Source organism: Marmota flaviventris, chromosome X (assembly GCF_047511675.1).
Source record: "Marmota flaviventris isolate mMarFla1 chromosome X, mMarFla1.hap1, whole genome shotgun sequence".
Classification (NCBI taxonomy): Eukaryota; Metazoa; Chordata; class Mammalia; order Rodentia; family Sciuridae; genus Marmota; species Marmota flaviventris.
The window spans coordinates 63,446,999-63,465,309 of NC_092518.1; the positions used below are offsets into that span (position 1 = coordinate 63,446,999).

Genomic DNA, 18,311 nt, shown 5'->3' on the forward strand with positions numbered 1-18,311 from the left:
ACATATATTTTTGGTACTTTCTTTTTGTACCCAGGGATACTTAAGCACTGAGCCTTTAAAAAAAAAATATTTAGAGACAGGGTCACACTGAGTTGCTTAGCAGCCTTGTTACATTGCTGAAGCTGGCTTTGAACTCACAGTCCTTCTGCCTCAGCCTCCCAAGCTGCTGGGATTACAGGCTTGTGCCGACTGTTTTTGGCACTTTGTTAAGGATCAGATAATGTATCTGTTTGTATTTGTTTCTGTCTTCTATTCTATTCCACTGGTCTTCATTTTTGTTATTATGTCAATATCGCTGTCATTAAATGAAGTTAAATATATTTATCTTCCAAAACATTTATCAATTCCATGTGGTGAAAATTGTCACAACCCTTTCTTATAGCTTTTTGGAATTCATAGGACATAATGTCATCTATCATTACCATACTATACAATATTATTCCAGAGCTTCCTGATCCCATCTAAATGAATCTTAGTAACCATTAATGAGTACTCAGTAAAACACACAAATACTTTTGCTGGCTTTTGGTAACTACCATTTTATTCACAACTTTTATAAGATTTCATAGATTTCACCTGTGGTACTTGTCTTTCTATTTCTAACTTGTTTATCTTCATATAATGATCTCCAGTTCCATCCATATTGTTGTAAATGAAAGTGCTTAATATTTTTTTTTTTTATTGTGGAACAGTATTCAATTGTGCATATGTACCATATTTCTAACCATTTCTCAGTTGATTGAAACTTAAGTTGTTTCCATTTCTTGGAGATTGAGAATAATGAATCAATGTATGTGGGAATGCAGATGTCTCTTCAACATACTGATCTTATTTTCTTTGTATATATACTCATTTACTGGGATTGCTGAATATTATGGTAGTTCTGTTTTTAATTTTTGAGGAGCTTCCATACTGTTTTCTAAAATGGCTGTACTAAGTTATATCCCTACCAACACTGTGTGTTTCTTTTGCTCTACATCCTTGCCAGCACTTGTTACTTTTAGTCTTTTTTTATATTACTCATTCTTATTGGGATGGGATATCTTATTTTGAGTTTGATTTGACTTTCGCTGATGATTAATGATTTTGAACATATTTTTCATGTACCTATTGACTATTTGAATGTGTGTTTTTTTTAGAGAGAGAGGTAATGTGAGATTTATTTTCCATTGTTAAATTTGGTCATTTTTTTTGTTATAGATTTTTGGAGTTTCTTGTATATTCTGAGTACCAACCTTTATTAAATGTATATATTGATAGTATCTTCCCATAATACAGGTTGTCCCCACCCTCTGTTGATTGGTTCCTTTGATGTGTAGAGTATTTTTAAGTTTATTTAATCTTATTTGTCTATTTATGATTTTATTTATTGCACTTTTGAAGTCTTATTCAAGCAAAAGCATTGTATTAGATATAAACAGACACATGGAACAGTGGAACAGAATAAAGATCCTAGAAGTAAACCCATATTCTGTAAATATTTTCCATCTGTTTTCTTCTAGTAGTTTCATAAGTTCGGGACTTACATTTAAGTTTTTAAATATTTAATCCATTTTGAGTTTATCTTTTTAAGTGGTGAGATATAGTGGGTCTATCTTATTTTTTCCAAAACCTTTTCTTGAAAATGCCATCCTCAATCCAGTGTGTTTTCTGAGATCTTCGTCAAAAATCAATTGTCTGTAGATGTGTAAATTTAATTCTAGGCTGTCTATTTTGTTCCATTTTTATATGTCTGTTTTTATGCCATACCATATCATTTCATTACTACTGCTTTGTAGTATGCTTTGACATTAGGTAGTATAATGACTCCTGCTTTGTTCTTTTTACTGAAAATGACTTGGGCTATTTGGCCTTTTTTTGCAGTTTCATAAAATTTTTAGATTTGACTTTTCTAGTTTTATGAAGGATGGCATTAGTATTTTGATAGAAATTGCCTTAAATTTGTAAATCTGATTGAGTGGTATGAACATTTTGGCAATATTGATTATTCTAATACATGAAGAAGAACTGTCTTTCCAATTTGGGGTATTATCATTTCTTTTGTGAATGTTTCATAAATTTAATTGTAGAGATTTTTCACCCCTTTGGATTGAATTTATTCCTGGGTGTTTTATTTATTTCTATTTGTACATGTTCTTAATGGAATTGCTTTCTTGACTTATCTTTTAGAAAATTTGACATTGACATGTAGCAACTATACTGACTTCGGATATTATTTTGTATCCTGTAACTTTGCTGAATTTATTCATTAGTTCTCATTTTTTTGGTGTAGTTTTGAGGGTTTTCTATATATAAGATGGTCATCTGCACATAGTAGCAGTTTGATTTCTTTTCCAGTTTGGGCATTACTTTTTTTCTTTATCTTGACTTATTTGTGTAAGTAGGATTTTGGGGAATAAAAGTGATGAATCGGGCATCCTTGTCTTATTGCCAATCTTAAAGTGAAAGCATTTAGCATTTCCCCATTCAATATAATGTTAGCTATTTGCTTATTATAAATGGTCTTTATTATGTTGAGAGGCATTATTTGTATTATCTTCATTGTTCAACACTTTTATCATGAATAGATGTTGAATTTTATTAAATGCCCTTTACTGCCTCAATTGAAATGAGTATAAGTTGTTTTGAGTTCTATACATATTCTGGATATTAATCTCCTGTAAAAACAGTAGCTGGCAAAGTTTTTCTCCCATCTTGTAACTTCTCTCTTCATGTTCTTTTTCCTTTTGCTATGCAGAAGCTTTTTAATTTGATGTTCACTTGTTCAGTCTTTGTTTTATCTCTTGAGCTTTAAGAGTCTTTTTAAGGAAGTTGGTGCCTGTAGGGATATGTTGGAGTGTTCACCCTATATTTTCTTCTAGAAGGTGCAGTGATTTTGGTCTCATTTCTAGGTCTTTGATCCAATTTGAGTTGATTTTTGTTTGGGATGAGAGATAGGATTTAGTTTTTTTTAAAATATGTGTATCCAGTTTTCCTAGCACCATTTGTTAAAAGGGCTATATTTTCTTCAACATGCTTTTTGTACCTTTACCAATGATCATACAACTCTTTCTATGTGGATTTGTCTCTGTGTCTTCTATTTCATTGCTCTTCATGTCTATTTCTATGCTAATGCTATGCTGGTTTTGTTACTATATCTCTGTAGTATAATTTGAGATCAGGTATTGTGGTACCAACAGGAACACTGTTATTGCCCAGTATTGCTTTGTCTGTTTTTGGTCTTTTATTCCTAAATAAGAATTTTAGGACTATTTTTTCTAGTTGTGGGAAAAATGCCATTGGTATTTTGATGCAGATTGCATTGAGTCTATATATTACTTTTGGTAACATGGCCATTTTCACCAAATTCAGTCTACCCAAGAGCATGGGAGGTCTTTCCATCTTCGTAGGTCTTATTATCATCAAACAGAGGTAATTTGTCCTTTTCTTTTCCGATTTTGTGTTCCTTTAATTTCTTTCTCTTGCTTGGTAGCTCTGGCTAGCAATCTACTACCTAGCCACTCCAGTGGTTAGAGTGGACACAATTATTTTGTTATTGATGTTGGAGGAAATGACTTATTTTTTATCCATCCATTATGATTTTGACTTTGGGTATGCCATAAAGAGTCTTTATATTGTGGAAATAAATCCTCTCTGTCTAGAATAAGGAAATCTTTAATTCGTCTTTTGCAAAATTTTCTATTTATAAAATACTTTCAAGGACATCTTAAGGAATGATATAGTACAGAATAAAAAATAATGCCTCATATCAGGTCCATCTACAGGGGTAAAACTGAAATTGTAGGAATACAGGCAGCCAAAACCATTTTTTTTAAGATCCATGACTGAAGGCTCATTTTATTGAAGTATCATATGTTTTCATATTGACATTATATTTTTTTTACCACATGAGAAATACTTACAGAGTGTGTACCCATTCAAACTGAGTCTGAGTCCTATGGGAAGGCAAAGTGGGTGAAATGAGCACATTCATGGTCATTTTAATACATTTTCATTTATTAAAGATTAATAATAATTTTACTTAGCATATAATACTTAAATAAATTATTATCTTTTCCAGATAAACATCATATGCCTAATCTATTAATTACTATGTATTTTGGCTCAAGTGCCAGATAACCCATATGACTTTAAAACACTTCACATGGAAAAGAATTAGGAATTTTAGATATATGCCAGAAGGCCCATGAGGTAGATGAGAGATTTTACTTCTTCCATATAGCCCAATAGATTGAAATTAAGACCACTATAATGGTTTTCTCTTAGATCTTTATGAGTAGACTTGTATTCTTTCCTGGCCTTTGTGCAGAAAATCTTGGATGGGAGGTGCAAGATCTCAGTTCAAGTTTTGGCTGTGTTCTTTACTGAGTTCTTTTAATATTCTAAGCCTTTTTCCCCCATATAGAAGAAAAGTAGTTATAATGAAATTTATATACAAGGAATCTAGGAAATCTTATCCTGATGACAATTCCATTTGTAGTATGATTTCTCACCCCTGCAGATGACAACCAGACCTTTGTGCAGGCCTACGACAATATACCTCTTGTTATCACTGTGTTTACTGACACTGAAGAGATACTTGTACCATGCCGGGTCACTTCCCCTGATGTTGATGTTAAGCTTCAACTGGTAAGTTGCATTGTCAGGGTCTCAGGGACTTGCCACTTTCTAGTGTAGGAAGTATAAAGATACTTGGGGAGAATTTTTAATTTTCATGTTTAGTACTGGCCCTAACTATGTCATGTCTACCTTTTTGGAGTGGAACATAAAAAATAGATATGCTACTATTTTGCCTTGAATTAGTGCTTTCACAAGAGGATTACACAAACTAGAGGGAAGTAGATAGTTACTATGATGCCCCTGAGTAATCATCTATTGTACTCAGTCTATATTATAGGCCATTCTAGAAAGGTCTCCCCTTCCCAGAAGCCAGAACCATTTTCTAGAAGAACTTTCTTGAATTTGATTAACTCTAGATGTCTAAGGACCTGTGAAGACTTCATATAAAGTTTGTCCAGAGCTCTAAGGTTTGAGTATTTGTGTGTAGTTCTAAAAATTGAACCCAATTTCTCACACATGCTACGCGAATGCTATTCTTCTGAGCCACAACCCCAACCCCTTCATGGAGTTTTTTATAAATAAGAAGTAAAGCTAAAATTTTATTGTCTGAGTAAATACATGTCTTTCTTAAACAGAAAGAAAATACTGGAAAATTTGGGGTGGGACACATGAGGAGTACAAGAGACGAAGGGGTAACTTAGATATGTAGCTTCATCAGTCAAATCAATATTGGTTATGAATGGGGTATAATATCCCTGATGGATCACCTTAACATTCCTGAAGTTCTCAGCATTCAAAGTTGAATAACACTTCTACAATTTTAAAAACACATTTATGTATTTCACCTTCTTTGAGCTGCTCAGATAGCTACCCTTTGAGGTAAATGGAGCTTCCTTTATTATTTCCATTTTACATATGAGGGACCCTTGGCCTAGAGAAAAGAAAGAACTTGCTCAAAGTCCATATTTTAGAAGGTCATAGCCAAAAGTAAAAATTGGATATCTTTATTCCTTGTCCAGGTATTGTCTTCGTGGTCTCCTTCAGGGCAGGTGTATATATCTGCTCCTCTCCTGGATACATTCTTCTTCTGCTACTAGATTCTTCTAAATTCTCTGTAATGACAAAGCTATGACCCTCCAACAGTAGCATGCAATGATCTTCTTACTCTCCTGCCATATAAGGAGAGTCAAGATTTTCCCTAATCCCCCTTCACTGCAATATATCTGTGAAGGCTAAGAGTTGGGTAGCCAGGACATTGTGTATTTGCAGCACCAGCTGATATGATAAATGGGGTGCTGACAAAGCTCGTGGGAAGAAGGTACTTTAACAGGATCCATAAAATCTTGGGAGTCTATTAGGTACTTTCTGCAGACTGCACACTATCTTGATTGGTTAGTACTCCTCTTCCAAGTCCTATCTGTCCCTAACGTCATTAGTAGGTCATTATATGCTCAGTATAGCAGTCTCTATCATCACAATTAAGTCCTTTCTCCTGTGAGTACCCAGTTCACATGCTCCTCCAACACTTCCCTGGGACTTTCTATTAGCTTTTTCTAAATGGAAAAGAAGATGTCCCATGTCTTTAGGACACAGTCCAGAAGGAGTTAGTGTTCCATCAGGAAGGGTGGAGAGGGAAAGACAGGGTTTGTGATAGAGTCTATGTGCTTGGATGGCTTCCTCATCCTTGCTCCACCTAATATGCAGGGAGAATGACCTGGTCCACTCACCAAGCTTCCTTTTTTCCCTTCAAACAAATGTTTGACGAGACTTGGCGCCACTGTGTCTCTGTCCTATGCCAAAAGGAAGCATGGAACAGGGAAGTGACTGACCTAATTCCAAGCCTCCTTTTCTAAAATTAAACCATACTAAACAATGGGTTCACCTCCATAGCATGAGCTGTCTGGAAATATTAGTAGAGGTATAGCCAGAATTTGCTTTTTTTTAAAAAAAAAATCTTATTTTACCTTCATTTACTTCTCTTTATTTTATTTTTATGTGGTGCTGAGGATCGAACCCAGTGTCACATGCATGCTAGGCGAGCACTCTACCACTGAGCCACAACTCCAGCCCTGCCAGAATTTGCTTTTCTAAGGCCTTACCTATCATCTCCCCTAAGATTTATTAAGATCAATCAACTTCAGGGGATCTAGAAATCTCCCCCTTCTATCCAAAGGGGATTCCTAGACAGCAACCATAATATACCACTTTCTTTATAACTCATCAAAAGTCCCCATGATTCAAGTTAGCTTATTATGATACTATTGTATTTAGGGGAAAAAACATTTAACATGATACTGGCATTTAAGGAACTATTGGCTAAAGAATCTATCCCAAAGCACTGAATAACACATTCAGCCTAAAGTTTGGCTACTGTGGAACTGAGGAACATCCGTCAGATTCTGTGAGCCCACAAAGAAGAATTCTGAGCTATGAATGAGGAAACCTGGAGTTCAAGTTGGATAATAATTTTTGATTATTTGTTAAGAGAATAGATGTGAATTATACTTTATACAATGCAATAGGCAGTACAGGTGAAAAGTACCAGTATAATTATGATCATTAGAGCTGATGTTTGATGTACTGGTTATGTATTTCACATTCCCTGATCTAAAATACATAACCTACATACGGTCATTTGGCAGGCCATTGTATACTCAATGTCACAATTCCCATGATCACATTGAAGTCTTTCATTCTCTAAGCAGCCAGTTCAGGCCTTTGGCTCTCTCTTCCCTGGGAACTTCTAACAACCAGTGTTATTCAAGGAACATTGGTTTTGCTGTTTTGCTTTTACCATCTCATTGCTAGGTTTCAGTGTTACTCAGTAGGTGAAGGAGGGAGAAATATCCCCCTTGTCCCTTGCAGTGCTGGAGATGAATTTCATGGCCATACATATGCTATGTAAGTGCTCTACCACTGAGCCATATCCCTAGTTTGAAGGGTTCCCTTTCTCCTGAAGTATAACTCCAACAAAAGTAAGCAAACCAACAGTGTATACAGGGCGTTTTCCCCATACTAATTGATTAACTAAAGCTAACTTTATAGAAGAGGAAAACAACTTATTTTTAGGTAGAATTCAATGCAATTTGATTTAGTCCAACATATTGATCTCCTGCCCATGCCCCCCATGGGTGGTAGAAATAGGGTTTCCCTTGATGTAATGGGTTGGCTGAGAAATAAAAGCTAAGAGAGCCTGGATCAGTGGTTCACACCTGTAATCCCAGAGGTTCAAGAGGCTGAAGCAGGAGGATCGTGAGTTCAAAGCCAGCCTTAGCAATGGTGAGTCGCTAAGCAACTCAGAAGGACCCTGTCTCTAAATAAAATACAAAATAGGACTAGGGATGGGCTTAGAGGTGGAATGTCCCTGATTTCAATCCCTGGTACCCCTCCACCCCAACCCCCCCCCAAAAAAAAAAAAAAAAAAAACTAAGATAAATACAATTGAGAAAAAAACATAGAACACAGAAAGTAGTTTCAAAATTGGGGACAGAATGGGCAAGCTCATGAAATAGATTGAGCTCCTGGCAAAATGGAGCCCACACCTGCTTTGTTCATATCAGGACATATCAAAGGCCTTCCATAGAATGTTCTCCAAGAAAGATTAATGGTAGCCTGTTCAGTTTCTAATGGGTTATGCCCATCTCTGGAGCTACTATGAGGAACCTTCATAGCAGAGCAGAGGGAAAGGTCATGTGCTTTGGGCAATCTATTGCCATAGGAGAGCCACGGAAAGTTCCCAATGCCAGGCCTGTATGTACTAGAGAAAATAGGCATGCCAAGGAGAAAGGGAATGACTGCCTAGGGCAGTTTTAACTGAAGAGCTTATGACAAGTAGAAGCGCATTAAGTGAAGAATTTGGTAAGGAACACAAAAAGTAGTATGAAAAAATGAAGTAGTATTCAGGATTGTTGATTAAATATGACAGAAATTTAATCAAATCCTAATGCACTCAAATTGGCTTAGGCAAAATGCAAAATGTATTTCAAGGGGCAGAATATAGTTTAGTGTATTCACCTGAAGCTCCTTTCTCTAATATCACAGATCTGTTTTCAAAAATTATCTGTATTAATCTATAGTTCATTATATCTTTCTTCCTAGAGATAAGCTGAGAAGTATTCCCTATCTGAACCCAAGTTAGAAAATAATCCCAAGGATGGTTCTGGTTACTCTAATTAGAATCGAATCCCCAATTTTACTCTATTCACTGTGGTCAGAGAGGCAGGAATGGTATGCAAATGCCACACAAAGTACATAGTTCTGGAGTGAGGATGAGGATGGTGGGCCACATTATAAGAAGGAATAAAGACAATAACGAAGGGAAGATCCTATCACATGCAACCAAAACGCCAAGCATCTACTGTAGATGATGATCTAATTTAGGAGAGCAGAGAAGGGAAGTGGCAGAATAGAGATTTTGGAAGTAGAATCCAATAGGACTTTTTTGACCTCAGTTCAGTTGACATTCAGGATCAGATAATTCTTTGTTGCATGGGGGCATCCTGTGCATTCAGGGATGTTTATTAGTTTCCCTTACTTCTACCCACTAGATACTAATGGCAACTTCCTTCAGTTGCACCAACCAAAAGTGTCTCCAAATATTGCCAAATTCCTGTAAGGAGAACCTACTCCCTCCCATTGAGATGCACTGGTCTGTAGGCTTAATTAAGTGAATGAGTAACTTTTTTACCACTGAGGAAAGCCTCAGTGTTGTACAACAATAAGGACACAGAGTTATTCCTTTTAACTCTGATTTTTTTGTACATCCCTGAAACTCTAAATTGCTGTAGAACCATGCAAAATACTCCAGGTTTGGGGGCCTCCTCCATTACTGATTTTAACTATTTTCTCAGCCATTTTGTATTTTTGTCTCCATGTGTTGTTTGCAGTCCCCTTAGTTCATGCTATTTCTGTTGCCGGGTTCTTTGAGGACCTAGCAACTGGGTAGTAAAGGACAGTTAGGTTATGATGAAAGTGCTGAGGAATTCTCAAAGGGGCCCAACAGATTTTGTTGAAAAGTAGTTTTAAAAATATTTTTAAACATTTGAAATTTGACTTAAAAGTTGCTAAAAATCATAATATATGCATGTGCAAAAATACCAAAAGAAAACCCACTAATTTGTACAATCAGTATGGAATAATAATTATAATAATGCTGAAAAGAAAGATATGCCTGTAATCCCAGTGGCTCGAGAGGCTGAGACAGGAAGATCAAGGGTTAAAAGCCAGCCCCAGCAATGGTGAGGCACTGAGCAACTCAGTGAGACCCTGTCTCTAAATAAAATACAAAATAGGGCTGGGGATGTGGCTCAGTGGTCAAGTGACCCTGAGTTCAATCCCTAGTACCACCCCCCCAACAAAAAAGAAAGATAAAAGAATGTACACAATAAAGAAAAAAAAGTAAGCAAGACATACTTGGTGTGACTAATTGTAATTAATTCAAATTTGACCCAATCATAGCCATTAAAAATGTGAAAAGATAGAAAAAGAGTTAATAAAGAATAAATTTTAAATTTAATTGTTTACAATTAAACTAAAAAGAAACATAGTATATTTTATACCTTAAATTTTGTGTTATTAGGTAAAGCTTGATGATCCTATTGTAGAGTTTAGGAAAAGAAGTTTCTGAGTATATACATATTAGGAAGAATAAGAAAACTAAATCAATAGTCTATGAAACAGAAACTCAGAGTTCGAAGAGATTTCCTATATGACACAAAATTTCTTTATTGCCTCCTGGACAAATAGTCATCCCACCTATTTGAGTGATTTCAGTGAGAGTTTACCATCTTTTTATTAAGCCAACACAGCATCTCAGACATTTTTACTCATCAGTTCACATTTTACCTTCTGAAGTTATACTCAAAAGTCCAAGTTCCCAAATAATAGCTCTTCATATACTAGGAAAAAATTAAACTTATTCTGACCTTTTTCCCTAATCCAAACCTCAATCCTACCAACCATATTCTTTCCTCAAGTGTTTTAGTTTCTCAGGCTAAAATCTTCCTTTTTCTCCAACTATTCCTTGTATCACAAGACTTCCAGAGAGTTCATGATTTTGATCATACTCCTTTGATGTCATATTGCCATTAAATTTTATATTTAATGAAAAATTTTAGTTATATGAGAATATGCTAATTAATATAATGTTAAGTAGGAAAACATAGGATTAAAATTGTGATTATAGTGTGTGACTATGTGTCAATGCATACATACATAGAAAAGAGAATGTAAGTACATATGCCTCATTTGTTTCCTAGCTATTTCTGGGTTATAGGTTAGTATTATTTTCTTCTTTACTTTCTTCAGTATTTTTGAAAAATGTTCACAGTTAGTATGTATTATTTTCATATTTACAAATGATACAATTTAGTAATCCAAGCCTGTTTAGACATACACTAGCTGAGAGTGGGCATTCAGTCTGTGCTATTTGAAGCTAGGTCCTTATTACTTGGCACAGTACTTGACACAGAACATATACTTGATTAAATATTAAATATGATTTATTTAACTAATGAAAATATTAGGCATAGACTTCTTATAGTCAACTTCTTATAGACTTATAGTGAAGTCTTTTGCACTTGTTCATAGCTGAGGCAAAAGTGGATGCCCATAACAACAGAATATCAATAAATATCGGGCATCTTGATAGGTAGATGTGCAACCTGGGAAACTGACAGCTGGTGTTCTTTTATCTTCAAAAGAAGACTGAATGGGCATTTTGGTTTTAAACTTCTCCAGTAGAAGAGACCTAAGTCTTGATATTCAGTGCAATAACAAAACATCAATTGGGCAAGTTATCTACTCTGAACTGCATCTGTGAAATAGGGCAACATCATAACCTTTTTGTGAGAATTACATGAGCTAATATTTTGTCTGAAAAATAGTAAGTGGTATGTAAATGTTCACTGGTTCCTTTTTTGTTTGTCAAGTATCTACTCTGACCGGAACTGTGTTAATTTTGTAAGCGGAAAACAAAGGATTCATTATAGGGCATGGGATCAGACCTTGGAAAGCTTGGGTAGGAAAGTAGGAAGACAGACCACTCTTCTTCTGTGTTTAAGGTTAGATGGCATATGTGTTACACTGAATACTAGTGAGATCTTTACATTTTTGTCTTTCTGTTTTCCTTTCCATTCCCCATAGTTGCACCCTGCCACATTCACCTATGCAAGCCAAAACTGGGACCCCAGGAAAGGCTTCACTGTGATGCGGCCCTCTTATCAGTTCTACAGTAGCATGCTCCAATGCATTGCTGAAGTCAATGGAAAGATCCACAGGTCACTGTATCTCCCACAGCGATTGGGTATGTGATTTGTGTGTTTAGATTAGGAATTATAATCATGATGCTTTGTGAGAATACCTCCTTTTTGAATAAAACTTACTCCAGCTAAATTCTCTTTCGTATAGATTAATAATCATGATAATCAAGATCCTAGGGTCTTGGGGCTGGGGTTGTGGCTCAGAGGTGGAGTGCTCGCCTAGCACGTGCAAGGTGACATCAATTCTCAGCACCACATAAAAATAAATAAAATAAAGGTATTGTGTCCAACTACAACTAAAAAATAGATATTAAAAAAAGATCCTAGGGTCTTATTTTAATATGTATATTACATAATATATATTGGATGTATACATATATACATATACATATATTATACAAATATATACTTATCTATCTATCTATCTATATAGATGTCAGTAGATAGATAGATATATAGCTATGTACGTAGGTAAAGCCCAGATAGATAGATAGATAGATAGATAGATAGATAGATAGATATATCAGTAGGTAAAGCCCAGATTAACTTCTGCAATCTTATATGACTCATAAGTATCAGACCATTTCTCTGGTGGCAATGTCTATAATAAATATTCACCTTTTACAGGGTTTTCCTTGCAAAACCATGAAATAATGGTGCATGTTGTGGCTAAATAACAGGCACCTTGGAATTTTATGTTATTGCTTCCTTGATTAATGTGGATATGGGCCATTAACAAGGAAGACCCCTTGCTCAGAGAACACATAAATATGTAGAATGAGCCACCAAAGGGCATTATGACTTTAGATCAGTAGGAGAAATAAAACTTTCTGATGGGGAAGCTTGTAAATTGGAGATAAAAATTTTCTAAGGATTATAGAAGCTGCTCACCACTACCAAGTATCTTGCAATAGTTTATATAAAATCTTATTTGGTCTTTTCTAAACCATGGGACCTTGTGGTATGATTTTGCATCTACAGTTTTCACCTAAGAAAGGGTTGCAGGATTGAAAATTTTCAAGAACTACTCTATAATCAAGACTTTTCCCCTTGGTTTTGTCAACACCATATGGCATATCCTCTATTTTCTAGAAATCAAGAGAGGAAATATCTCTATCAGATATAACCAGAAGAGGCTTTTGATGGGAGACACCCTTTTCCTGCAGTGTGTGGCAGAGACCACATTCAATGGACGAATCAAACTGGATTGGGTATTCAACCGGCAAGATGTGAGTATACTATCTTTCCTTCAGAATGTTAGAGTATTTATCCATACTGTCTCTCCCTGAATTAGTCTAGTCTTGGACAAGAACCAGGCTAAGTGCTAGCAGATCAACAAAGCTGAATAATAAGTAGTATGTGAATTTCAAGAAACATGTTTTATAGGGACTGATATTTTATTCTGTACCATATTGTGGTCTATTATATATAAGTTCCTTATATTAATTTCTCTGGCTTCCCTCCCAAACCCTGTAATACTTTAGACATCTAGAAATACTCAATACTCTTGATTGAAATTTTCATCCTTTCCCATCCCACAGTCTAAGACAACACCCAGGTGTTGTGAAGTTAAAAGGAATTTGTACCAAGGGTCCCCTGTGTACAAAAGCTATAGTAATTTGACCATCTGGAATATAACCATGGAAGACAAGGGTTTATATATTTGCCAGGAAAATAACAACACTGCCCTGCAAGCCAACATTACCATCACAGTATACAGTAAGTAAACCTTGCATTCTTGACTTTTCTCTTGATTCTACTCTTCTCCCCTATACATGGTGAATCACTCAGAAATACCTGCATTTTCTCTTCCATTGTTATGGTTTCTCCAGCTTACAGCCCACTGTTTCAGGGCTTATATGAAATCTGTCCCTTTACCCTGTCACAGGGAACATATACTGCAAAATATTGTGATTTAACTTACATGTTTTTCTATCTTTTGGCTAGCTAGTAGTTAGTCCCAAATAGAGAGTAAAGAGTCTTGAATATTCTTTTCTATTTTGATGTGTGATCTTGAAAACAACTACTATGCCTCTCTAGGTTTAATTTTTCTATCTCTAAAATGATGTTTGAGGGTGCCCTTTGATGTTTCTTTTTACTGATATCTATGTGGCTAAAAATTGAATAGCAGAAAGAATTATTAAGTGAACCTCTATTTAACCCAATTACCTTGTGTTTATGGAGTGGTGATTAATAAATACATATGTACATAATACATGCTCTCACAAAACAAAATAATAGCCATATTCATCCCAGTACATTTATACAGAAAAATATTATTTGGAATGCATACACACAGATTCCAACACTTATTTGAAGGTATGGACAAAATCCTCACTTATTGGAGCCTGGGGGGCATGCAGCCCAATGGTATGGTGTGTTTTTTCATTCATAAGCCATGGGTTCAATGCCCAGCACCACAACAAACAAAAATTCTCACCTACAAATACTAATATTTCTCTACACACAAATGCTTACAAATTCAAATACAGTCACATTCTGAGTTTATTCTATAGTAAAAATTTAACCGCTATAGCTCAGTTAAACTCCTACAGCTGAGTTTATAAGATAATTTTCTTTATGTTTATCAGGCTTTGGATAACATATGTCCACTTTAGTAAACTGGGATGTCTTCAGCTGCAAACTACCTGATTAAAAGTAGTTTAACAATCAAGAGACAGTTATCTTATATAATAGAGTCTTCAGATTTACAGTTCCATGTTTGATTCAGTGGATCATGAATGTCCTACTGAAGCCAGGTTCCTTCCATTATTTTACTCTGCCACTTTCATTATCTTCAATGTACCCTGCATGTTGCTGGGAAAAGAAGGAAATTGATGACTTCCATTCCTTTTTAAGAATCTGTACAACTTTTCCTAGAGATTCCCTAGCTAATTTGCCCTCTTGCCTCATTGGTCAGAAATCATTCATTGCACATGTCTAAATAATCATCTCACAAGGGAAAAGGCCAACATGATTATATGATTCTCAACTTGGGAGCAGTACTATACTTGGAGGCATTGGAAATGTAAGGGGTCATGTTTTGTTTGTCAAAATGACTGGTGATCACTACTGGCATTGATGGGATAGAGTGAGACATAGTATTTCACAACAAAGAATTGTCCCACCTAAAATGCCAATCCTTATTAATAAACAACATTTGTCAGTTCAAATTTTATTCCCTGAGGTTTGGAAAAACATGGCTGCTCATAGGAAGAGTAAACAAAATTAAGATTTAATTTTATTTTATCCCTCTGATACCATACCTCTTCTGATTCCAGAAAAATCATTCCTCAATGTGAGATGCAAAAGAAGGTGCATTTATGAGGTGACAGCTGGGCAAAGGATGCTCAAAATAGGAGTAAGAGTGGATGCTTTCCCTCGCCCCAATGTGACCTGGTAAGTGGGCCTTCTTTTCTAAGGTTCTCTATTCCTGTGTCTGCTAAACCTCACCCTTAACAATTACTCCTTCCACTAGACCTTTAATTTGGCATTGGGAACTCAGGAATACATTAACTCTGGAAAATAAATTAATCCTAACCCTACCCTTTGGGGCACTCCCAATTTCAGAAACTGGGGCTTATCTCCTTGTTCCCAAGAAGAGGTGGGTTTCTTTGATTATTTTCTTTTACTACTCTTTATATCCCCTATGTTTGAGAAAATGAGTTTTGCTCTTTGAAAGTAAAGGAGGGAACAAGTCTGGAAAAATTTCCAAGGTCATTATGGGATTACAGAATCTTAAGGTTTTGAAGAACTCTTAAAGATGGTCTTACCCATCCTAGTACAGGTCCTTGAACATCAGGGTAAGAAATGGTGAGGTGGAAACAATATGGGAATTTCCATGAGGCAGACATGTAATTAATTCTTTTTCAAGTTACCAGGCATATTAATAAACTCTCCAAGCTTCAGTTTCTTCATATATAAAATCTGAGTGATTATACTTATATTACACAACAGTTCTGACGTTTAACAAGAAAAATAAATATTGTACTTTTTTATTGCTTACTTTAGTAGGAAGTGGAGAACCCTCAAAGTTATGAAGTAAGGAGGGATAGATTTGAAGCTAAGCATTAGAAAAATTAATATGGCTTTATGAATTTATGATGGTAATGGAGAAAGGCTAAGAAGAAATAGCTACTGCTATAGGTGCTTATGACAAGAGTTATGTGAGACATGCTGCGGACATGAATAAGCAGGAGGAAATGGGAATATAAGAATGAATGAAATTGGGGAAAATTGAAGAGGCAGAATACTCAGGGTTTAATATCCAGTTAGATATGGGAAGCTAAGCCCAGGGATCTGAGGTAATTCATAGGTTTCACATTTGGTTAAATGTAAGAGTGGTTGTGTTATTAACAACCTGTGCTTCATTTGGATGAAAAGTTAGTGTGAGGGTGTAGGAGAGGAACACCATGATAAATTCATTTAGAGAATTTCCTCCAGGAACATTTTGAAATATGGGTCTAGAGCTAGGTTCTGGAGAGGTAAATTGAGAGTCATCAGCAGGTGTTAAATGAATACATATAGGCAGAATACCCAGAGATAAGAGCCCAAGACACAATACAGAGTATTCTTTATCTATGTACCTATCCATACATAAACACATATATACTTGAGGGCAATTATAAGCATTTATTATGCTCCTACTATTAATTACTGAAAAATATTTTCACAGTACCTTAAATCCAGATTATTAGCAGAACCTGTAGGTTCTGATCTAAATATCTCAGTTCTCTCTCTCTCTCTCTCATCTGTTTGCTTAAGTATTTTAAGTGTTTACAGGAAACACATATATTAAAAGGGAAAGTAAACAAAAGACAAGTCAGTGAGGAAGAGAGAAATAATGATTAGAACAGTTTCAAGAGGCTAAGAGAGTTCTCACTTCAGTAGCATATATACTAAAATTGGAATGATACAGATATTAGCATGGCCCCTGCACAGGGATGGCATGCAAATTCATGAAGCATTCCATTTAAAAAAAATAAAAAGAAAAAAAAAATAGGCTAAGAGAGAAAAACTTGGCCCCTGAGGTCAGATATCCCAGGAAATCTGAAGGTCATTAATGCAAAAAGGCCACTGGCTTTGATATTTAGGGCATTGATGGGAATCTTGGAAAAGATGATTTCAAAATGATGATGTGGAGGAAAATTTGATTTTACAACATAAAGGAATTGATGAGAAGTGAGGAAATGGAAATATAGGATGCATGTGTGGGAATACTTTCCAAAGATTTAACCATTAGGAGAAAGGAAAGAGATAGTTTTAATCTTTTACTTCCAGTGTGACTGTACTAAGATGCTCCAACCGGAATTTTTTATTTTTTTTTGTACAGCCAATTGAACCAAGGGGTGATTAACAACTGAGATACAACCTCAGCCATGTATACACACACACACACACACACACACACACACACACACACACACACACATATATATATATATATATATATATATATATATATATATATATTTGTTGTTGTTGTTTGTTTGTTTGTTTGTTTGTTTTTTATGCAGGATCTCACTAATTTGCTTAGGGCCTTTCTGAGTTTCTGAAGCTGGCTTTGAACTCACAATCCTTCTGCCTCAGCTTCCCAAACCACTGGGATTACAGGCATGTGTCACAATGCCCAGCAACAGCCAGGAAATTTGATGAAATGGGTTCCATTGCTCTGCTTCTCTTTGTTGACCATGATAAAGCATAAGCCTATGGGGAGAGGGTTGTATGTCCTAAAGACCAACACTGTATTTATCATTCCTTTCTCATGCCTTATAGGTTCAAAGATGGAAAACCACTCCCAGTAAACCATACCTTCCAGCTGGACACTCTAAACTACAGACTTAAAATCCTGGAAGTTAATGTAAAGTATGCTGGAAACTACACTTTTGCCCTGAGCAATACCAAGCATGGCCTCTACAAAAACATAACTGTACAACTGATTGTCAATGGTGAGTTTTGGGGATTTGGATCTATGCAACAGCTCTAGGTTCCTTTCTTGGTGCTATTAGAAAAGATATTTAATGCAAGAGTCAGATAGTAACTACCACAGCTATGCAGAGACAGAGATTTTGGAAATGCCTATTTGTTACCTAGAGTTCTTGCTTGGCACTTAATGCTGATAGCAATTTTAGTGCTCAGATGAATTAATTATCTGTCATTTTTTGTTATCAGAGATCCTCAAAATTGGCATCTTCTTATTAAGAAAATATTATTTGCGGTGCAGAGAGCCAAAAATCAACTGCCTGGTTTTCTACATTAAAAATGTCTTAAAGAAGAGTAACATGTTGTTTCCCATGGCCCATCTAAGAGCCACCTCTGATAGTTTCCTTCAAAAGTATGACAAAATAATATCAGTAGATTATTGTCATAGCTCTTGCTATCTGACTTGAAAACCAATGATTTTAGCTTACCAGAGTGGCAAGTCAGTGCTTTAGCCTAGCTTATATTTAGCCTATCTTACATTTCACCTATGAACTTCTGATTATGGGGGAG

The 18,311-nt window shown here is 35.6% G+C and overlaps 1 protein-coding gene and 1 non-coding gene across 6 annotated transcripts in view; both read left to right on the forward strand.

Moving 5' to 3' along the window:
- The window catches only part of LOC114093112 (vascular endothelial growth factor receptor kdr-like), a 295,863-nt gene that overhangs the window by 79,976 nt on the left and 197,576 nt on the right, over positions 1 to 18,311 (forward strand). For all 5 annotated transcript variants that reach the window (XM_071606114.1, XM_071606116.1, XM_071606118.1 and 2 more), the window contains 6 exons: positions 4,502 to 4,629; positions 11,704 to 11,863; positions 12,912 to 13,048; positions 13,361 to 13,538; positions 15,101 to 15,218; positions 17,595 to 17,767. In XM_071606114.1, the coding sequence (XP_071462215.1) occupies positions 4,502 to 4,629; positions 11,704 to 11,863; positions 12,912 to 13,048; positions 13,361 to 13,538; positions 15,101 to 15,218; positions 17,595 to 17,767 (894 nt within the window). The remainder of the gene's footprint in view (positions 1 to 4,501; positions 4,630 to 11,703; positions 11,864 to 12,911; positions 13,049 to 13,360; positions 13,539 to 15,100; positions 15,219 to 17,594; positions 17,768 to 18,311) is intronic.
- Positions 16,694 to 16,797, forward strand: LOC114093163 (U6 spliceosomal RNA). The gene has a single exon (XR_003582865.1). It is a non-coding gene; the product is annotated as a U6 spliceosomal RNA (small nuclear RNA).